We start from the raw sequence: 22842 nt of genomic DNA on the forward strand, positions 1-22842 counted from the left end.
CCGATGTACGAGCGGCGTCATCGGTGCGCGCGGCGCAGGCGTGAGGGGCAGCGGTTGGGCGTCTTGTTCCCCGCCTCCCTCCACATGAGGGCTTGTAGCGGGCTGAGGGGAGCCGCCTTCTGCTCCTTCTCCACCGGAGAAGGGGTGGGCCCTGGCCGGAGGCCTCTGAGGAGGGCATGGGAGAAGTCGTTATCACCGCTGGAGAGGGTGAGGAGGATGCTGCCGCCGGAGAAAGCGGCGGAGGTGGGGCTGTGCGCGGCGGCTCCTCAGGCTTCCAGTGAGGAGAAGGCGGCCGCTTCTCCTGAGGTGGCAGCAAGCCAGCCCCGTCCTCTCCGCGCTGGGGAGCTGGTGCTGGCGGAAATGAGGAGGAAGTACAACAGGACGCTGAAGTTGATGTGCCGGCTGGTGGCGGGCTCGGTGTTGACTAGCAACGGCGGTCTCTTACCCCACCGAGATATCATCGGCCAGATGCCCGGGCAGATGCTGCGTACCTCGAGCGGTGCGCGGCTGCAAGTGAGGCGGCCTTCGCTGGAGGAGTATGTGCTGCTGATGCCGCGAGGGCCCACTATCGCCTATCCTAAGGTACTGGCTGCTCACTGGGATGGCTGGTGACCGGGAGCAGCCGCTGGCTGAACCTCACTCTTGGTTTCCAAGACTGGTAATGTGCTAGGTGTTTTCTCACCTGCAGGATATAAGTGCTATATTAATGATGATGGATATCCACCCGGGAGACACCGTTTTGGAAGCTGGCAGTGGGTCTGGTGCTTTGACCTTGTTTCTGTCAAAAGCAGGTAAGAAGCTGCTTATATAATACATGGAAGCAGGACAATTGTAGATCCCAGGTTGGTTTGGATTGGAGGGCACCTTAAAGCTCATCCAGTTCTAACCTCTGCCACAGCCAGGGACACCTTCCACTAGACCAGGTTGCTCCAAGCCCCCTCCAACCTGGCCTTGAACACTGCCAGGGATGGGGCAGCCACAGCTTCTCCGGGCACCCTGTGCCAGCGCCTCAGCACCCTCACAGGGAAGAATTTCTTCCTGATACCTAATCTCACTCTCCCCTCTGTCAGGTTAAAGCCATTCCCCCTTGTCCTGTCGCTACAGGCCCTTGTAAAAAGTACCTCTGTATATTTCTTGTAGCCCCTTTAGGCACTGGAAGCTGCTCTTAAGGTCTCCCCTTAAGGAGCCTTCTCCAGGCTGAACAAGCCCAGCTCTCTCTGCCTGTCTCCAGAGCAGAGCTGCTCCAGTCCTTGGAGCATTTCTGTGGACTCGCTCCATCAGCTCCATGTTCCTCTTGTGTTAGGGGCCCCAGGGCTGGATGAAGAACTTCGGGGGGGGAGGTGGGGGGTGGTGGGGAAGAGGGTCAAGTCACACATTTGTGAATGGATTCACAGTCAGATTGTGTGGGTGAGGGAAGGAGGGAGCCTGGTGACTCCCATCTAAAATGTCCAACAAAGCCCCAGAGTCCCACTCCCTGAGCTCCTGATACCTGACAGCTGCTTTCTCCCATTACAAAGTAGCAAGGAGAAAGAGAAGCTAATAGTGTGGTAGTTTTTAGAATTCAAGAGTAATACAAGGATCAAATAATACAGCAAGACGCACCCTGTTCTCTGTGCCTGGATATCCCAGTAACACTGCCTTTATGGACATTGTGTACTGGACCTGGATTTCGGGGTAGGAAATTTATACTTACAGCCAGTAATAAATTATTTTATTACAGTTGGGAAAATAACAGGAAAATAACACAAGCCCGTGTAAATTAAAGAGTACACTTGAAAACTTGTCTGTGGAGCTGAAATCAGTAAGCAGGTCTGGGGGGGTTTCTCAGCCTTTCCCCAACCCTAAGAAGAACAGGAGAAGAAAGAACTGTGCAAGGAAAACAGCAAACGTGCATGAAAATTAGGGTTGTCAAAAAACCTTACTAACAACAGAAGCCTCACTGTCTGTAGCCACCAATGTTGCAGCTTCCTCAGCTGGTATCTCTGGTAGCTCCAGCAGGAGAATTGTAGATTGACAGGGAGGGCCATAGATGCTCAAGTTATCTTCTGCTGCAGGAGTTGTTTGGGAGGACATCTAGGGAACAGTTTGTAGTACTATAGCTGTGCTTTTTTTCACCTGTGGGTTGATGGATTTCAGTCTATAAAAGAACTAATCCAGCACTTTATTTGCATGTGTTTGTTTTAAATATAAAGAAAAAATAAATTGTAACTGATTGTTTCATATGTGATTGTTCCCTAAAGTGAAGTTAAAGTTGAAAGGTGTACTTCCGATATTTACTACACTATTTTTTTATAATTCTTTATTACGGGAGGGAAAAGCAATAAGCCTAGTGTCTTTGTTTGTTTTCAGTTGGGCCCAAAGGACGTGTTATAAGTTATGAAATCAGAGATGATCATCATAGTTTAGCTAAGAAGAATTACAGGCACTGGTGTGCTGCATGGAAAATAGGACATACAGAAGAGTGGCCAGATAATGTGGATTTCATTCTTAAAGACATTTCAACAGCAGCTATGGATATGAAATCACTAACACTTGACGCAGTAAGTCCAAAAACTCCTCCCATTTTATGTTTATCTTCTCTGCCTAAATTCAGACCTCGAGCTGCTCACACTCACAGTGGGATTCCCGTATCTGGTTGAATGTGAGAAAAAACAGATCTTCATCAGTGACAGAAACATTCTAATTTTTTTGGTTTTGGTCATGTTACAAGTATTTTTAAGGTTTCAGTTACAGGCTGCCAAACTCAAGACCAGTGTGGCTGTGGTAGAGAAATACCACAATTAATCACTTCTGCCTTGTAGGCAAAGACAAACTTTCTTGTATTCTTGAGAAACAGATATTTTTGTATCTAAGGTGTATATTTCAAACATTAGATTTAAAAATACATAAGCTTAATGAAAATATAGTAAACGCTTTGCTATCAGCTATATAGAACCCACAAGGTAATGAAGGCCTAAGTTAGAGTAAGGAATGCCATTGCTCGCTCTCTTGTCCTGCTTTCTATATCCAGATTTTGCTAGGGAAAACAGCCAGATGTTAACCATTCTGCCATGTAAAGCAGGAAGTCTACGTACAGCAACACTTTAAACACATGACAGTTGTGTTAAATGCTTTGAGCAAAGAAATAAAATACAGAGCATACACACCATTCTTTTAAAACTTGAACAGGGAAGATCAGATAGCGCCTGTCCCATTGTTTGCAGTTTGAATAGTTTTCTAGCAGAAGGTGGATAAACTGCCACAGACAAAAGCTTTCTGAATCTTGAAACAAAGAGCAAGTTAGACATTGAGGCTGCATTGCGATCCCTTCATCATAAGGATGCACTTGAACATTTATTCTTTTTTTACATTTGAAAACTAAATACCCAAAGGTGTTGGCAAATGCAATCTTCTAAACATTTTTTATTAATGTCAACATTATGGAATTAGTAGGAAGTTTAATGTTAACATGGGACTACTGCACTGGAATGACTCTGGAAATGCTACTTCCTGTTTCCAGATTCATCTGGAAGTAGCAAGGTCTTTGTCTTGTAACTGTGTGGACCTCGGGTTTCTCTGAGGTTTTGAGAGGCAGTAATAAAACTAGTTTGTGATTACATAATGCTGTTGTATGCGTTCATTTCCATAGACGAACATTGTTTTCAAGCACTGTTACAGGAAAAAATGATAGATTATATTAATATGTACTGGGAAAATGTGTCTTCCTCTTACAGGTAGTTCTGGATATGGTTAACCCTCAGTCTGCTCTGCCTGCTGTACAGCCAAGTCTGAAACAGGGTGGTGTGTGTGCTGTGTATCTAGCAAAGTAAGTATTTACTTCTGGCACTTAGACAGTTGTTTGGGCATCACTGAACATTGTCACAAAACCAAACATCTTTAAAAAAATACATCCAGCATCAATGAAATGTTTAATGAAATTCTGTCTTTTGGGAGTTGCACTCAGTATAAATTACAGTTGGCCAAATCCTTTGGCCTTCACTTTGGGAATGGTCTTGTAATCAGTGGGAGTTTAAAGATATCCTCAAAACAACTACTGCTTTCCAAATCAAGTAGTCAGCTTACTAGCTCCTTTACCCTAAAGTTGAAGGATTCATGTAACCTCAAAGGCAGAGAACGTGACAAAGGCAGCAGAACTGAGAATAACTGTGTATGATTCGAGTTTTCAAAATACTACTTTATCCTTTGCATTTCTTCAAAAGCATCACACAGGTTATTGAACTTTTAGACAGAATACGGACCTCCAGGCTCCCTTTTTTGTGTGAAAAGATCATCGAGGTAACTTACAGAGACTGGTTGGTGCTCCCTGCTAAAATCAAGAATTTCAAATCAAGCCAAGTGGTGGAAACTCCAGAAAATATTGACGAAACACTTCAAAACGAATATGAAGAAAACTACATTCAGGATCAAGTAGTTCTTACAGAAAATGAATACAATGGTAAGAACATTATTGCTAATGAGAGATCCTGTTAATGCAATTTGATAATCCAGGGATATAATGATGGCAAAGTTTGTATGAAGAAACAGTTGTTTTGGTTTTTTGGGTTTGTTTGTTTTTTTTCCTTAGGTCAGCTGAGATTGCTGCAAAGAACAGACAAGCCTTTGGTCAGCATATAGCTTGTCAGATTTGGAAAAGGATATATTAATGGTTATTTATGTTTAAATATCTTATTAAACAAATCTAGACTAAAAAGAAAATATATTGCAGTCTGCAAATAAAGAATGACTGCCCTTCTGCTGTTTTCGAACTGATGTTTCTAATAAAATTCAGTCCTCTACTCTTCCTGTACCTGCTTTAGAGGACCCTGATAGGCTTAAGGGTTCTATAGAAGAAATGTTGCCAGTGTGCTCTGTTTTGTAATTGTGCCCTTCTGGCTCATCCAAAAAGATGCCTCATGCTAGAATAGATTTGCAAAATCCATAGTAGAGCAGAGAGGTCTGAATGTGCTGATAGGCGACAACAAAGCACTTTGACAGAAGAAAAAAATAAGATGAAAGTATGTTGGGGAAAATAACACGTTATTGCAGCTCTAGTCTGCTTTTATGTTTTGAACTTGCTGGAAAGATTTAACAAAAGAATGCTGTTTCATAGAACCACTTTCTGATGACACTGAAACACACTGCTCGGTGCCTTATGTTGCTCGACCATCTTCCTGGCAGGATGCTCATTCAGGTGAGACCCTTAAAAATGTTTTTTTTTTTAATCTCAAATGTTTAGTGGTATTTTACTTTTAAAAATGCTGTTGTTTTGTACTAGCATTTGATACATTATCACAAAACCATAAAACTTATAATAATAAAATAATCTTTATGTATTGAAATACTGAAGTAGTAATTTGCTTTGTTTTTTGATTAGCATTCCTTATCAAGCTGAGAAAGTTTGGACCACTGCATGCTTGATGCTGCTGGGATGTCAGCTGCTACTCTGAGTATTGTATCAGAATAAAATAAAATGTTACAAAGTAGCTGCTACATTTTGCCAGTTGTATAACTTTAAAGTAATGATGGCTATAATTTGGCTGGTCTAGATAGTTTGAACCCTCACCTACATTTAAAGGGAGAAGTTTTAACAGAATCCTCAGGTAGGTTGTCTTGCAAAGCACAGTATTTGTTTCTGTCTCGTCAGGTGTACTTCATTCTTCATTGCTTGTAAACCACTCCATGGATTTGTCTTGCTTACAGGTGCTACCTAGTCTCCTTTTGCTGGACAGGCTCTGACAGTCTACCAGAAATAAGGAGAAAAAAATTGAGTAAGAACGTAATGGATCAAGGTCTGTCATTCGAAATGCAAGTGAAGCTGCTTCTGACTTCACTGGCTACCAACTGGTGGCTGTCAGTTTCTTAAAGCACAACTGTAAGAGAAACAAAAACTTACTGAATTTGTTCTCTTGATAAAGCTGTGCTTATTTCAAGAAAAAGAAAACATTGCTGACACACAGAGCTCTGGTTCGTTTACAGCATCTGTGCTGAAAGCTGCCTGGTTTTCTATGAACTTTGCTTTATATAAAACATTCCCAAACAGTCAAACTTTTTTTTTTTTCCTGACCTTGTCAGATACCAAAAGCAAGACCCCTCAGGTAACTAACAGATTTTTAAGTCTTTTAGAGCCTCACATAAGTCTCCATATAACATGTTAAGCGTGTGGTGATGTTTAACTTTATTAAATGATGTGTTGTAGACATGTGACTTGTTCTGTATCTCAAGGAATATTTAAATGCCAAATTTTTCAAAGTGGAGGGATTCCTTGAGAATCACAGTTGTACTGAAGCTGTCAAAAGAAGTAACAGCTATAATAGTTAAAATCTGGGTATTAGTTAGAACACATACAAACGAAAAGTAGAGCTATAAATAACTGGAAACCCATGTTATATAAGGATGCCAAGAAGGCTGCAGTGGTTAAGTGCATGAAGGAAGTCTACATCTCAGGTGTGTTCTACTCTTAATTAAATTATGAGCATTTGTCCCATAACTGCTGTATGTAATGGAGGCTTCTCATACAGAGGCTCAGAACGCTATTTGGAATATGCAGAGATGCAATTGCATAAAACAGTTTTCAGACTAAATTTTTGGATTGCTTTATACTCACACCCCAGTCTTACAAGGAGATCTTGCATAAGCTCTGTTAACACTGAGATACACTTAGAGGAAAATGCGAGTTGTGATTTAATGTGTCAAAACTGAAGACAGCAACTGAGCAGCCTGCCTTTTCTAAAAACAGTGCTCTCAGCAACAGCCTTTTAACTCATGTGACCCACTCCATTATTTTCATTACTGCCTCTAGCCAATCCTATGTGTTTAAAATAGGATTCTCAATTTAATCTGAGATGCAGGAATAGTAATAGTGCCTAAATAGACTGAACAAACCCCAAAATCTACTGTAGTAGATAAAGACAATTTGAAGAGACTCATAATACAAAGCAGGTGGTACTTCAGCAAATCAAGAGGCAAGAAGTGAAAATGGAAACTATGGCAGTAAAGGCACAGTTTTGCCAAGGTAACTGCCTTTGTAACAGAGATGCCTGCTCACGCAGAGATATCGTGCCTTGCCATACCAAGGGTAAATATGGCCTCAGTTGCCTCAAACTAATTAAAAATTATTTGCAATTTTTAAACTATACCTTGGGTGTAATTCAAAGGAGAGTCAACGAGCATTTTTTCAGTTGCAATGGTGTCCTTCAAATTCTTTGTTGATTGTAATTCCATCATCTCCAAAGTGTCAGTAGATGAGGAGGAAGATGATGATAATCCTAGCCGTACAAATCTTCCTTTCTTACCACAAAGCAGGCAGTCTGTAGGAGTAGCACTTGGTCCTCGGGGCAGCTGTGCTTCATCACCACTGTAGTTTCTCACAGCTCCACTGTGGTATATGGAACGCTCTCGCTGCCACACATAATGTGTTGGAGCAATAGCCATCACCTACCAAACAATCATTAGATCAGATGCCACAGGAACAGGAAAACAAGGGATCCAGTTCACGTATGGCAGAGAATAAATTCTGTGTAGCTGAAATAGGGATCATCTGTAGTCTATCTGCTGCTGTCTCACTAGAAAGTTTGCTACCTTAGGCACAAGCAAATAGACCAGTTGTAAATCAGATCTGGAAACACAACAGTTGACAGCCTTGTATATTCATGTGAATCATCCCAAATACGAGTGTATGTTTCTTATGTTGGCCAGAAGATAGCGACTTTTACCAACTGCTGAATATCAAGTAGAAGGATCTTCTGGTTCATGACATGACTGCACTAATGATGGTTGGCAGCTGGGAGGGTGTGGTGGGAGAAGCATTCTGCACTTGTCTTGTTCTTTGCACTTTTCCCATCAGCATCTCATTCACCACCAGCCAACCGATAACTCGCCCCCCCAGCCCGACCAAGCTCTGACTCTATCCCCAGAGATGGATTCATGGGTGCTGTGGTATGGAATACCTCTTTGGTCAGTACGTGAGATTTTCTTTTCACTAGCTGTAGTAAACACGTGAGATTTTCTTTTCTACTAGCTGTAGTAAACATTATGTTCTTAGAACGTGACAGGGCTTTTCCAGACAAATACATTCCACCTGAAAACGTGAGGAATGTCTTTTTTCCCTTCCTAAGAGGTTTGGAAAACATGGTTTGTAATACTGCATTTATAGTAGAGAACATTAAAAATGCGTTCTTCTGTTTCTCTTTTTTTAAATGCAATGAAAAACCCTTATCATAAAAAGCCAATTGAAATTACATTATTCATTTTGAAGCATTGAAATTTCACCTGAAGTGCTGGGATTTTTATTGGAAGGTTTTAATTATGCACAAAGTTGTAATTTGTAAAGCACAAACATGCACACAGAAGTATTTCTCAAGTGAATGAAGGGAAACAACCAATGGTAAATTTAAAATAAAAATTATCCATCAAGCAGAAGGATTCTTGTCAATAAAAACTTCACTTTTAGCACTTTTTTGCAGTGTAAAATATTCTAGTTTACCTTAAAAGCGTAGTGTTAAATAATATATTTTAAATGCAGAAGAAAAATAAATCATAGAGGATAAATGGGCCATTACAAGTTAGCTGCATATTTTCTTTCCCATGGCTTGTCTACATACTGTAAAGAAGAAATTATATGGACAGAGCAAGATTGTTAGCTGGTATTAACTATTGTACTTTCATCAGCTACAAGATTAAAACCCTCCCTACCTCTTCGCAGCAGCGTCTGCTTACAATAGCCCTGTAGTCAAGTCTACTCCACAGCTCATCTCTTAACTTTAAGAAATCAGGGAAGAGCTTTCTCCAGACTTTTCCCAGAGCCCATGGGAAAATGTCATACTTTGATTCTTCATCATCTTCTTCAACTGTATTTGCCAGATACCTTCAAACATATATATGTTTGTGATTGTAAATATTATTCAATCTTAAATCACTGTATTAGTATGATTTCTAATATCAAAAGACATAATAGTAAAGTAATTCTTTTTCCCAGTATTGTGAGAGTAACCACTAACAACATACAGCCCTCTGGAGTAGTGTTTTGTTTCTATTCTACAGAAAGTTCCATATGCATCCTTTGGGTAAAAAAAACTCTTAGAAAAATTGTGTTACCCTAGAGGCTCCAAAATTTGTAGACAATGCAAGAACTAACATATCCTGAGAGCTTTCTCCAGACTGGCAAGGTGTCCTTGCACTAAAATGGAACAATGTCTGATTGATTATCTAAATAATGTTTAAAACTATCTTACAAAATGTTAAACTTTACATTTTCTACTTTATGGATTTTTAGCAATTCTTGAAAAATTACATTAAATTATTAGTAGTAAACAACTAAATACAGGTCTCCATTCTTGTGTGAATTAAAACCTTAAAGGAGTTTTTTAATGTCTATATTTCTCCCTTCCTTCACTCTGTGCTACTTCTGGTTCTGGGTGAACTTCTCAGACAAGAGGAAAATACTTACTTCCTCTGGATCCACCTGATACTAAACTCTTGTTTACCTGGAAAATTACAATTTTTAGTGTCCTTCCCTATTTTCTCACTTGCTTTTAACTCCAGTATTCCCTCTAGTTGTCCATGTCATGTGTCCTCCCCATCCCCCCCCAGCCATTTGTCCCTTTCTAATCCTCTTGCTCTTCTGAAAGAAAATCCTGAATCACTCTATAGGTACAGCCAAATATTGAGAGATTATATTGGCTTGGTAAAGCACCTCTGTTTCAAAGTATGGAAGTTTCAGAACTGTTCACAAAAGGTCTCAGAAATTATTTAGCAACATTTTTACAGTTGACTTAAGTTGACAGAATAATAAAAAGTTACTCCTGAAGTGCAAATCATGATGAAACATTTGAGTACAAATGACTTAAAAGCTGCCAAAGATACAAAGTAGGGTCTTGTAACAGGCAGTGTGAGCCACACAGATGTTGCCATGTATTGTCCTGCATGTGCTTCTTGTTCAAATTTCACAGGCTTAGTTTGGTAGGCAGGATGTCACACAGTGTATCACTGCACCAACACAACATCCCCTCGCTGCTGCTCAAGCCTGTTCCACACAGGTGGTGTCAGAGGAAGAATGTTTAATTTGCATTGTTTAGGTATAGTTACTAAACCTGTTACTAGACCTGTTACTGTCGTGACAGGACAAGAGGTAACAGGTTAAAACTTAAACAGGGGAAGTTTAGATTGGATATAAGGAGGAAATTCTTTCCTGTTAGGGTGATGAGGCACTGGAATGGGTTGCCCAGGGAAGTTGTGAATGCTCCATGCCTGGCAGTGTTCAAGGCCAGGTTGGACAGAGCCTTGGGTGACATGGTTTAGTGTGTGAGGTGTCCCTGCCCATGGCAGGGGGGTTGGAACTAGGTGATCTTAAGGTCCTTTCCAACCCTAACTATTCTATGATTCTATAGTTATGTAGATTATGTTTCTATACTTCATATAGAACCCAAGCAACTACGCACTCATGCAAGAAGTATTGTCATATATCATAATTATCAGTGGCATAAACAAAGGGATAAAATCACACCAAGCTTATGCTAATAAACCCAGGGAATTTAAAAGTACTTACAGAGCGACAAAGAAATTGATTCTGGTATGCTCATTTATTGTGAAGTTAGCCCTCTTGAAATAAACGAAAGTCATGGCCAAGAGATACTGTTTGGAAATGTAAAATAAAGTATCAATATATTATTTCAGTATATAATTTCCTAAAATATTTCACACATATATCTTGCACCAAGATATTTCCGTAATTTTTTAACAATTATTAAAGCATATATTGAGTTTCTTGAAGCTTCTATATAAATACATTAGAAAAAAAAAATGATGGTCTGTATTTGCATTACGGTATCAAGTGATTAAGGGCAGATTTTTCACTCAATATATGTCGTATTAAGTAATAAGGAAACGTACTTACTTTGTCTGCAATTTTACAGCAACAGTCCATCCAAAGGAAGTCTTGGATTAGGTCATCATCTACAACAAAAGGAAAGTGTAGCATTTCAACCACCATAATTCTTTTTGCTAGAAAGTATTTGTAAATAAGACATTCCTGGTATTAACCACATAAAACAGAAAGAAGCTAAACCCACCAGCAGAGAGCAGAGAAGCTGACAGGAAAAAGATTAGGAATTAAAAAACTCTTCCTGCATTAAGTGTTTCCATCTAACAGCATTCCAGTATTTCTGATGACCTGCAGACTGCTGAGATCTCTGCACCCTGATGACCTGACAGCCTTTATAAGGCAATACTTGATTATCTGTGGTCAGTGCATCACAGTGAGCATATTCAGGGAAGGGTCATACCAGGTTTCCGACTGTGTTCTCTAGAGAGAGGAGAAACACCTCAAATGGTAAATGTACAAACTAACAACATCTCTGTATAGAACAGCCTGAAATTGGGAAACGGAGCAGCAGGGTGGAGAAATCCTGTAACAGGATTTCCATAAACTCACTCTGATTGACTTCTGTATTCAAAGTTCAAATAAAACCCAAGTGTACTCTTCCACTGTTATTAAATCTCTTCAGTAAATTAAATAAATACAAAACTGTATATGAAAGAGACACAAATGCAAAAGAAATGCAGAGAATACTCCTTGGATTTTCTTCCCATTCCACTTCTCCCCCTAAATGCTTATTCCCACAATAAATAACACGTTTGTAAGAGTGGGAGCTGAGCCTTTTTTAAGCCTTTTGTAAAATGAGATACACATTGTTTCACATGTATTTGTTGAAATATAGGAAAAAATAGGAAAGGGAAGTGATCATAAAAGGATGTATCTTACCACCTCGGTTTCCTTGTAATTTAAAAAGATAATTTTTCATCACATTGCTAGCCCTTTGTGTATTTTTAACTTACCATTAAATACTTACATACTAAATACACCAACAGAATAATTTAGGCAATAACATGGTCATTAGTATTTATGTCAGAACTCCCCAAATCACCAAGTTGAGAAAACATACTTGCTTAATAGTTTCCCACTCTTCAGTCAATACATTGATACCCATCATTCGTAGCCTACCAAATAGTTTAAAGAAAGCTGTCATTTCCTGGCGCTGAATAACCAGACATGGTCCCTTTGGACATTTATCTTTATGAGTAGAAGCCTTTTTTTCATGTTTTACTTCGTGGTCTTTAAGAGAAGACCACTTCAGTCTGATATGGGGTTTTTGCTGATGTGATCTGGATGCGCTTGATTTAACGCGAACAGTGATGGTGGGAGGTGTCTGACACACCATATTCTGCTTCATTTTGGCAAGTAAAGGTTCCTGTTAAAAAAAGAAGAAATTAACTGCAAATATAGTCTGAGCAGTAGTTCTTATTATTTCTTTTGTTCAAATGAAATGTTTCGGTAATGCTGGTATGTCAGGTGATACAAAAATTAACTGTATTCAGTACTAATCATCCAAGTTTGGTACCCTAAGCCAGCTATCTAGATTTAATTTGGTTCTCATTTGGTAAAACTTTTTTTTTTTTTTCAGTGGAAGGAGCCTTCCATCTTTTTCCATTCAAAATTTTGAAAAATGGGGAAAAAAAAAAAAAAACAGACCACCATAGCCCCTCACAGCTTACTTGGGTCTACCAAAAAACTCTCTATTCCTGCCCCTCCAATTTGTGGTTGTGCATTGTTTTCAAGAACGTTAATAGAATTAAAGCGGCAGAACCATAATTGTTTTATTAACCCTTGAGTAGGACATACCAAAAGCATAACCAAGGAAACAGACGTTATGTATTTGTAACTAAAGCTCAAGATTACAAATGGAGCGTGGAGAAAGGGATGTTTAGGTGGGAGTAAACGCGTTTACTTCTTCCGCGGGTCCCTCCACAGAGCACAGGGCTGCCTGAGGCCAGGCTGCAGCCACCTACCCGGCTGTCCGGCTATAAGTCAGTTCCATATAAACCCCAGAGAAGCCCCTCACGCGTGGCTACGATCACGGTACTTCAGCTCCCAGCAGGAGAGCTGGAGGCTCTGGCACAGCCCCGGCCTCAGCTGGCCTGGCCTGGCCCACCCTGCTCCCCTCCCCTCCTCACACCAGCCGTCCCCTCACGCCACAGCCTCCCGGCCGCGCAGCTCGAAATGGCGCCTCTCGCAACCAACCGGAGCGCGCGACGCAACAGCCTCAGCCAATCGGATGGCGGAAAACTCTTCCCTCCGGCGGAGCCTGCCCGGGGCCCGCCAGCCAATCACAGGAGGGCGCGGCAGTTGGTGGGCGGGGCGGCCGTGCAGCCGGGTGGAGGCGTTGAGGCGGGGCGCTTGGGCCACGGGGCGCTGGAGGTCCCACGGTGCAGTCCGAGGCCTGTGCGGAGCCTCCGCCACTGACGAGACGGGGTGAATGAGTCTCGAAACCGGCTTATCCGGGCCGGACCGAGGGACTGTTCGGGTCCCCTCCAACCCGTTCTGTGATGCTATTTGCAAACTTGACTCGGTCTTCATCTCTCACCTGCCCGACAGCTTTGGAAAAGCTTCTGTAAAGGGTCTCCCCATGGGGGGTGAGAAGGCATAGGTAACATTTTGTCCAAGATCATTAAAAATACAGGTGCAATATACCCTGATGTTACTCTTCCACATACGTTACACAGTTAGTCTAAGGCAGCCTACTGAAACGTAGTAGCAATTAAAAAAACCCTTTGCTAGTAAAAGCCCCTCTGGAATTAGTAAGAGCTAAAGATTTATTCTAGGAAGATGGCAAGAAATACACACAATTTCATTGTTTCCTCCTGTACAGGCGAGTTAAAAGTGTAACTAGTCACATTGGTCATGGTAATGAGATGAGAGGCCTCGTCATACCTCATCTTTTATCAATAACTTGCTAGGTATCTTTATGCAGGTGCTCAGAGTTAGTGAGCATATTCAGGGAAGGGTCATACCAGGTTTCCGACTGTGTTCTCTAGAGAGAGGAGAAACGCCTCAAATGGTGAATGTACAAACTAACAACATCTCTGTACAGAACAGCCTGAAATTGGGAAACGGAGCAGCAGGGTGGAGAAAACACCAAATACTTCAGTTGGGCAAAAGTCTGTTTCTTTGAGGTTCTCTCCTTATATACATGTTGAGTATTGAGGTTGAGTTACCCTGCATTAAACTGTTCTTTATGTGTACGTAATACTTTTCATGTAAGGGACTCAAAGCACACCTCAATGAACCAACATTTGGTCGACAGCTGTGGAAAACAAAGAAAGGATAAGTTACGGAAACCTTCACATAACTATCTAAGCTGTTCAGACTAGGAAACAAGCTTCTGTCATATTTTTTGCCCTACTGAAAAACATAAAACTCCAGTGATAATAGTGCCTTATCCTTAATATTTGTATTCCTTGGCTTATCCATACAAAGTGGCTTACAAGGTAGTTTTTATCCACATAGAGCTTTTCCAGGGTTTGTATGTTGGGATTTTTTTTCCCTGTAGTTCTCCCCCTTTTTTTGAGCTGTTGGATCTGCAACAAAATATTAAAAGTTTGGGTTTTTTTTCTGTTCACTCTCAAGTATCTGTTACAATCAGGTTACTCAACAGGTACTGTGACTCTCTAACCCCTACTGTACTGTCCCCTGCCATCCAGTGCTCTGCTCTGATACAGACCAGCTGCCTAACCTTGGCTCAGCCCGAAGTTGTGAGGAAAAAGCTGTGAGAAGTCCAAAACTTCACCTTTCTTTCCTGCAGGGCTCTGCAGTCTGAGGCAGGACTGTTGAGATGGGGGTAACTCAAGGATTCGACTTGGAAGCATCATGGAAAAACATCGATGTGGGAAAGGTTGATGCCTGAACACAGTGACAATAAGGAAACAGGACTTTACCTGACTAAATCCTCTCCATGATACAGTGGACTTAACTGCTTCTCAACTTGGCTTATTAATAACCACATTAATAACTAAAACTCGTGGTTTACAACTACCTTGCAGGACATCAGGGGGCACTGTTTAGCCACCAGCAATTTAAACTAAGCCAATGCAGCATTTGTCTAGGACAATACACTGGATTTCATGTTGTACTTAATTCCTAATCCTTCCTATAGGTGGAAGGTTTAGCTACTCTTCATCTTTGTGTGTTATAGAATGGTTCGGATTGGAAGAGACTTTAAAACTCATCCAATTCTAACCCCCTGCCATGGGCAGGGACACCTTCCACTAGACCAGATTGCTCCAAGCCCTGTCCAACCTGGCCTTGAACACTTTCAAAACTGTTATCACAGTTAGAACTGATTTTTATATAATATATAATGAATAAGACCTGGGTTTGAAAGGCCTGGGATTCTTTTTTTTTTTTTGGGGGGGGGGAGGGATGGGGAAGAGAGAATCCATTAATGTAGTGGAACTCAATTACATGAAGTGTGTATACATAGTTACACAGCTATCCAGCACCTGGTCCAAAAAGGCAGCTGCAGAGCAGTTTGCTTCCTTTAAATGAAAAAGGACTTAAAGTTTTTCAGTGATTGAGTTGTTTACAGATACGTTAAGAAACATCACTGACGAAAAGCACAGGGCTAGTATTTTAGTAAATTATATATACATAGTTTCTTTTTAATCTTTTAATATTTGTGAGGTAGGAAAATGAATGCTTTTGGCCTCTGATATATTTTCTGGTAAACTGTATTTTTTATTTCTTTAAGAAAGATAAAGTACCATAGGAATGACATCTGGTATTTCTTCTCAGAGTCATGATGGAGAACCACTGGTTTTTCTAAATACAGATCATTGTTCATAATAAAACATGTATTTTTTTAATTATAGATTTTTTCTATTTATTGTAGAGTATGAAATGAAAAAGCCTCTCTTTGCTGTAGGGATGACTCCTGACATTGCTAGGGAGAACCTGGCCTCTCAGTCCAGGATGTTCTAGATGAAATGCACACAGGCTGAGAGCTCCATTCCCAAAGACCATAACGAAACTGAAGCATTTGGATAAAAATCAAATGTTGGATTATGTGGTTAACTGTTTCAGAATAGAGGGTGTAGCTAGTCACACAAGTTTCAGTAAATTAAAAAGGAATATAAACCACCTGAATCCACATCTATCACCAGAAGCCTGGGGTTTTTATGTGGGAAGAGAGTAAGGATTTAGATGAGTTCAGATGAATTGTGGTATCGTGATGTCTGGACTAAGCAAAACAGGCTGGGTGTGGCTTACCTGTTTGCTACTTGAGATGGCAAGTAAGGATACTGGGAAGGCGCCTTACAGCTAAATCCTTGTACTGACAAATGTTACAGTCTGATTATAAATACAGATGGTCCAATGCCACTGCAGTGTATGTCACTGATAGATGAATGAGCAGGAAAACTGTTTTCAGGTTTGTTTACTTGAACTTCTGAGCATACAGCAGGGTTTTCTAATACTGAAGTCCAGAAAGCGGTAATTATTCTCAGATCCTGAGAAATTCAGGAAAAAGAAGAAAAGAAAATCATTTGGAAATTATGTAGTGAACAAGTGCTGAACAGACCAAAACAGCAAATAGCAGAAGAATGTGAAGGCTGCCAGCAAACACTGCATGTTTGAACATGCTGCTTCTACGTACCACAGAACAGTCAGGTACTCTGCAGCACCACATCTACATCAAGCTCTGGGGATGTAAGTTTGAACTTGCTGTTCGTTTCTATTGTAAATAGGCTGAGATATCCTCTATGAACTTTAATTCCAAGCAGAGGAATAGTTTAAGGATTGGCACTTCTGTGCTGGTTGTAAATGAAATGAAGTAACCTTATCTGAAGAGCTCCATTTACGTCAAAATAAATAGATAAGATAGAATATATTAGGCCTTCACCATCACGTCACAAAATGGCAAGTGATGAATGATATATCTCTCAACATCAGTAACTCAAACTCTGAGGGCATATTTTGTGTTAAAAGGGAAAGCAGATGTACAGTACTCCTTTAACTGTGAGGTTGTTGGATGTTTTTCAACCGTTTGATGTCCCCACTATATTCTATTGTACTCTGTGTTGGCGAGTATTTAATAACCATGATTATTCGTCACCCAGTTGCGCCTGTGCTGTTTCTTCATGCTGTATTCTGCAAAGAGCACTAATAAACAGGACTCCTGTGTACCAACATGACCCTGCAGCCACTTGTTCCAGCTGCCAAGAGCACCAGGCTTCCCAGGAGCAGGGAGCAGGCATGTGTCGGCCGAGCCCAGGGTGCTGCCGGTGTGTGGCACATGCACAGAGCGACTGGATTGTCCTCGTCTGCACTGAAAAACACAAACTCTTCAGCTTGTGTTTTAATCCTCTTTTTTTCTGTTGTAATATACATGTACACGTTGGTACACAAAACCCCAACAGATCCAAGCAACTTACTATGCAGGAAATAGATCTGAATTTTATCGAGGGACATAAAAACCAGAAGAACTTTGGTGCTTTCAAAATAATGTCCTAATTCTTCTCCTGAAGGCAAGTTCCCCATTTCTTACTAATTCTGTTTCAGTGGATAAAGAATAGGTGGGAGCCTTCAAACTCTCAGCTAGCTGGTTTACAATTGGGCAAAGTGTGTAAATTGTATCAAAACTTTTTCACATCATTTTCCAATTTCAGAGTTTACTGGTCACATAATTCAGATCACAAACTCCTTCAGACACAGGGTTTCTATATATTCTCTGCTTTTACACTGTTGAATACAACTGAATCTTTGTCCGTGACCACAGCCCCTATAATGTGAAACAACACTAGTAATTAAGACAGGACAATTTCTCTATTGTCAACAGCCTTATTTTCATGGCACAGCATTTGGAAGACTCACCCCATGAAAGGATTAATCAAAGGTAATGTAACTATAATTTCTGATGTAAGGGAAAATTATATCCATATGCAAATAGTTTGGCTCCAGTCCTCTCATACTGCAACAAAGGGAACAGCATCAAGTTCAGCAGTGGGAAGACAGAACTTCAAAGACAGCCCTTTGCAGACTAAAAGCAGGCACGTTAAAATGTGAGCTGGAAAGAGTCTGGAACTACTTTTTTTTCCACTCCCATCCAATGGTCCAGGCTCCACATGGTTAAATTAAAGTTGCCACAGTTTGTTAAACATTGAATGCCTCTCCCAAGAAACAATGTGAGCTATGATTACTCCACGGCAGGTCAAAAAGCTTTCTTGTTTCTCTGAATTTAGTAATCACAAGTTGTAAAAGTTCTCTCACTCAGAGGTTGAAGCAATAAAATGACTAGTACAAGGGCTGTAAATTAAAGTGCAAAGAGAAACAGTTGAACTTTGGTAACAGCTACTGAAAAAATAAGGGAAACCAATGAACTGGAAAGTAGGCACAGCACAAAAGCAATAGATTTCCTTGAGGAAAAAAGACATTCTGTGAGCTACAAACACCGCTCTCTGCTGTCCGTTGTGTTGTGCTAAATGGCATTTGTGGGATGAGATTTTTCTGCTCTGCTCATGGGTGTATTTATTCACCTTTGCTTAGGGTATGACTTCACACACCAGTTAGCATGAGGCAACAGTGGGTGGGGATTTACAGCATGTTGGCAGCTCCCTGGAAACCACCTGTGTGCATGCTCTGGCCCTGTTTTCCTTGAGGAGTAAATGTCTTCTGCTTACTGCTGGGTACAGCTGTGCTACTGCAGGTTACCCGACACACTGTAAATCCACACTCTAGGTAGCCTTGTAGGGACCTGTACGTATAGACAAGTCTGACACAGAGCAAATTTAATGGCAGACATTTTCAGGTTGTGAGAAATGTCCTGCTGCTAACACCATACTGAGAGACATGACAACTTTCTGTCTGTGTAACCATCTGCTTTGGCTCTGCCAACAGCACAGAGATATCATGTGACAAAATATGCTAAGAAGTATTTAGGACTCTCTCAAACAGTTTTTAACAAGTGTTTTGACAAAGTTCCATCTGTATCTTCTTTCCCAGAGAATGGCTAAAAGGGCAAAAAAAGTATCTTATATGCTAGAACTGAAGCAATTCTAGTATAAATGGAGCTTCTCTTGCTACAATTTCTTTTCCTCTGAGCCCTTTCCAAACCCTACTAAACCAGCACGTGTTCTGGAGGATTGAGCACTTCATGGAATTAATAGGTTTGCCTCTCTGCTACAAAGTAGTCTGGATGAAAAGTTATTCAATTTTTTACATCCAATGCTGCTCATTTTAGGCAGCTTTGAATGCTAACAGATGTTCTATCTAATGCTGTCAGTGTAAGAGCCATGGAGATGTATCTTCAGGTAAATAAAGACAAGGATGATGAGCCTGCTGCTGACCCCACCCACTGGAGCTAAGACTAAGCCCTGGCAGAGAGGTGAGGATGCCACAACATATCACAGATTGGTTTCTATAATCTTCAAATACACAAATAGAACATCAGTTGCATGAGCACTTCCCTCCTGTGGCTACACACTGTCTAGTTTTATGAACCTCTGAACCAACAGCCCTTTACCTCTTAGGAGGTACTCTTACTTTCAGTCTCAAGCCTGATAGAGAGCCAAGCTGTGGGCTTCTGAAGCTGAGGACAGCTTTACGAGTGTCATCACTGCCTCAGAATTAACTTTCATCTCCAGTGTGCATGACAATTTCAGCAAAATACAGAGTTATGCTTTAAACCGTATTGTTATTCAAAGGGATTAAAAAAATACATGATCTAGAAACAGGCTAAAAATAAAACATGTAAATTAGCTTTTTGAGTGTTCAGAAGTGGTTAGACACTCAGTCTAGCAGAAAGACATGACTGCTCGTTTACTTTCTTACTGGCGCTATGTTTGACCAGCTTCATATAACTGAAACATTTAAATTGCCTGTAACTCCAAACGTTCGCATTATTCAAATCAGGGTGACAATACTTACCTGTTACATGGTTGTTTTCAAACCTGCAGGAAAAATAAAATATGCAGAAGCACCAGTTTCATTACACATCTTTGAGCAGCAGCAGCGTATGTCGATTTGTGAAGGCATGAACTCTTTAGAAGCACATCATGGTCAAGATTATATAATTTCTCAGTATTGTCCTCTTCATAGGCTTTATTCTCTGCAAATGGTGCAGTCTGCAAAAACAAAACCAAGTTGAACACAAACATTCTAAACCTGCCCTAATAAACAGTTCCTGAGTCTAGAATATAGATAATGTATATAGCAATGTCTACCATCCTACCATCCAAAAAACCTGTTGGCACTTTTGAGTGTTAAGTCTATTTCTGGTCGCTTCTAACTTTGTCAGCTGTAACCAGTTAAAAGTCATGATGGATTTTCAAAATTCCTTATTTTTGTTAAGTAAACACAAGACTATGTTTTGCAATTTGGTACCACATGGCCTATTTTCTAGGGATGAGACTTTGGTTATCTTTAGAAGGGTACACCCAAACCAACCAGGTTTGCAGGCTCTGGAGAATCTCAGTTAGAGCTGGATTGCCAAATCCTCCAGTGGTACTGATCTTTCTCTCTCCACTCATCTCCCTGATCTGCTGACCACAGTGCATGTCACAGCCCCACCTCGCACTGTTTCCTGATACCTCAGGAGTGACTCACACATCCTTGCAACTTTCCCTGAAAGCAGATTTTGTCCACTTCCTGTGCTGGGGAGTATCACAAGGCCCACTTTTACCCAATTTCTAGAGAAGACCTGGAAATGACCCCGTAAAGGCCTAGGCCAGATCCCAGTATTGCTCTAATTCTTACTGACTTCAGGAAGAGCTGGATTTATCTCCTTGAATCTGATTCACAGTTCACTGAAGTCAGGAGAAAATCTCCCACGGCATCAGCAGCTCATGAGTACATGAGTGAACTGAACTTTATTCTCCCAACACATCTGCATCAGATGGAATTACAAAGCAAAATCTTAACGTAGATCACAGGAGTTTTCCTAATGTAAGTTCACATACTCTTCAGGACCTGGTGATAAAAACTTTTTGTTTCATTTTCTGGCTATGTGACAGAGCCAGTAATGTGCTCCTAGCATGAAAATTATAATTTGGCTAAGCTATAATTATACTTCAGTAAGTGTAAACCACAACTAGCCCACACTGCACTGCCTAATCAGCATTCAGCTATTTGATAAGTGGAGGTATCTCCAACACTTGATAAAATTATCCTGCTTAAAACCAGTAAGCAAGGCCTTATCTTCCAAGCTGTATGCTGAGGAAGGATTATTTAGAATAGCCATTGAATAAGGTCACGTATGCCGGCACAAAGACTTATGTATTGCCAAAAAAGGTACAAAAAGACATTGCACTCCAACCCCCTAGACACTAAGGTATGTGTTTTAATGTAGCTTTAATGAAAAGTAGCTTTAATGAAGCTACTTTGATACTTGGGCCTTTTTGTCTTTTTAACCATGTGCCTGCTCCACTGGCTTTGATTCTACAGAGAAATTTCCCTCAAAATAACCTGGAAAGAGGGAAAAGTTAATACTACTATAAATGGTCCTTCCCAGCCATTGTTTTGCTGGAGAATTACACTGTATAAAGCAACTCTCTCTGCTTCGAAAATACTGAGCAATATATCAACAATAATTTCTTCAGATTTGGAAACCTGGAGACATTATAGATAACAAGCTCTTTATGAGCTCCTGCAAATTGGAACCAAATCAAATGCTGTACTACAAACAACAACATAATGCACCTATCTTTGCACCACAGTTATGGTAATGCTTTCTACAGGTGATACCTAACAGCTTAGGGAAAACATAATTGTCACACTAAAAAACCAAACACACTGTAAGAGGCTGCTCTGGTCAACACAAATACCCTAGACCATTCAACCCTTAGACACTAAAGTTTATGGCTGTTTCTTTGTATACTGACAACAAAGATCTGCCTGGTACTTGGAGGTGGTTGAAGAAGCAGTGCTACTTTCAGTAGTAGCTACTGAAAGGTTTCAAGACTGCAGACTAAGGCTTGGATTTTTAAAACTAGGCACAGGGTTTTACCTACACAGATCAAGAGCCAAGAGAACAAGGAGGATTAGCATGCACCCAGCCTGTTCTCTTCTCCATTTACATATTAAAGAAAAAAGACTATCATAATATCCACCATTCATTACTAGCAAGGATCACATAGTTTAGCTTGGTGGTAACAACAGGGTAGCGCTTACCTTGAACAAAACTCTGTATTTACATAGAAAATGAGATTTACAGTAAGGCAGGCATTCCTGAGCCTATTGATCCTGCTCATCCTCCTGAAGAACACCATCATTTGACAGCAGCAATGAGAAAAGTCTATATCGGAGACTTTAAAGTCTTCCCAAGTTTTCAGTTGCTAAGATCATGCTCTTATTTCAGTCTTGGCCAAGTGTACTGGAAGAGCATCGAGAAGCCAAACAAAACTACAAGAAGAGAATCAAGATAAATGCTGCAAAACTCCGATTCAGGCCATACCAGGAGCAGACCCAAAGAACAGTCATTTAACTCAGACCCACCCAAGACAGCACGTACCTAGTTTCAGCAAGGCGCTGTAGACAACAGTAAATACAAACCCCAAGATACAACACAAACAGCTGCACACAGAGACAAAACCACAAAGAGAGCTGATCTACACTTTCATTTCAGGTTTCAAACAGTTTCATTAACTGAGGTTTCCATGTTCAAAAGCATCAACATGTTTTTATTGTATAGCAAATGTGAACAATGGTAAGAGGAAGTTCCAAGTTTTTGGAAAAGCTGGCAATTCCTCATAGTATTCCTCCTCCAGTATCTGAAGGGGGCCTACAAGGATGCTGGAGAGGGACTCTTCACTAGGGACTGTAGTGACAGGACAAGGGGTAACGGGTTAAAACTTAAACAGGGAAAGTTTAGATTGGATATAAGGAGGAAGTTCTTTCCATAAGGGTGGTGAGGCACTGGAATGGGTTGCCCAGGGAGGTTGTGAATGCTCCATCCCTGGCGGTGTTGAAGGCCAGGTTGGACAAAGCCTTGGGTGACATGGTTTAGTGTGAAGTGTCCCTGCCCATGGCAGGGGGTTGGA

At 40.7% G+C, this 22842-nt stretch overlaps 2 protein-coding genes across 5 annotated transcripts; one reads left to right on the top strand and one right to left on the bottom strand.

Annotated features, from left to right (window-relative positions):
- The first annotated feature begins 84 nt into the window (after positions 1 to 84).
- TRMT61B (tRNA methyltransferase 61B) lies at positions 85 to 12501 on the top strand. Of its 3 annotated transcripts, none has more exons than XM_062605865.1 (8): positions 85 to 582; positions 689 to 791; positions 2350 to 2540; positions 3714 to 3805; positions 4200 to 4435; positions 5090 to 5170; positions 5354 to 5425; positions 12436 to 12501. In XM_062605865.1, exons 1-7 carry the CDS (start codon positions 85 to 87, stop codon positions 5395 to 5397), a joined length of 1245 nt encoding a protein of 414 aa, XP_062461849.1. In that variant the 3' UTR covers positions 5398 to 5425; positions 12436 to 12501. The 3 variants fall into 3 exon arrangements, with proteins under 3 accessions (XP_062461849.1, XP_062461850.1, XP_062461848.1); XM_062605866.1 differs by lacking the exon at positions 12436 to 12501 and adding an exon at positions 7348 to 7513; XM_062605864.1 differs by lacking the exon at positions 12436 to 12501 and having other exon boundaries at positions 5354 to 5462.
- On the bottom strand, positions 5594 to 22609 carry SPDYA (speedy/RINGO cell cycle regulator family member A). Of its 2 annotated transcripts, XM_062605867.1 has the most exons (9): positions 21974 to 22609; positions 19733 to 19929; positions 16079 to 16317; positions 11978 to 12224; positions 10871 to 10929; positions 10523 to 10608; positions 8671 to 8842; positions 7116 to 7413; positions 5594 to 5719 (listed from the first exon to the last, which is right to left on the bottom strand). In XM_062605867.1, the coding sequence occupies exons 4-9, from the start codon at positions 12204 to 12206 to the stop codon at positions 5631 to 5633; spliced, it is 933 nt and encodes a 310-aa protein (XP_062461851.1). In that variant the 5' UTR covers positions 12207 to 12224; positions 16079 to 16317; positions 19733 to 19929; positions 21974 to 22609; the 3' UTR covers positions 5594 to 5630. The 2 variants fall into 2 exon arrangements, with proteins under 2 accessions (XP_062461851.1, XP_062461853.1); XM_062605869.1 differs by lacking the exons at positions 16079 to 16317; positions 19733 to 19929; positions 21974 to 22609 and adding an exon at positions 12681 to 12876.
- Positions 22610 to 22842: the final 233 nt, after the last annotated feature.

The sequence above is a fragment of the Pezoporus occidentalis genome, unplaced genomic scaffold (assembly GCF_034315485.1).
Source record: "Pezoporus occidentalis ecotype Australia unplaced genomic scaffold, CSIRO_AGI_Poc_V1 ctg93, whole genome shotgun sequence".
NCBI classification, from domain to species: Eukaryota; Metazoa; Chordata; class Aves; order Psittaciformes; family Psittacidae; genus Pezoporus; species Pezoporus occidentalis.

Excerpts from the sequence above, each read along its gene's own strand:
- TRMT61B (XM_062605865.1), top strand. The coding sequence starts at position 85 with ATGAGGGCTTGTAGCGGGCTGAGGGGAGCCGCCTTCTGCTCCTTCTCC. Across the intron at positions 583-688 it reads CCACTATCGCCTATCCTAAG|GATATAAGTGCTATATTAAT; the intron begins GTACTGGCTGCT and ends TCTCACCTGCAG. Across the intron at positions 4,436-5,089 it reads TACAGAAAATGAATACAATG|AACCACTTTCTGATGACACT; the intron begins GTAAGAACATTA and ends GCTGTTTCATAG.
- SPDYA (XM_062605867.1), bottom strand. The coding sequence starts at position 12,206 with ATGAAGCAGAATATGGTGTGTCAGACACCTCCCACCATCACTGTTCGC. Across the intron at positions 10,930-11,977 it reads AGCTTTCTTTAAACTATTTG|ATGATGACCTAATCCAAGAC; the intron begins GTAGGCTACGAA and ends CTTTTGTTGTAG. Across the intron at positions 10,609-10,870 it reads GCTGTAAAATTGCAGACAAA|TATCTCTTGGCCATGACTTT; the intron begins GTAAGTACGTTT and ends ATTTCCAAACAG.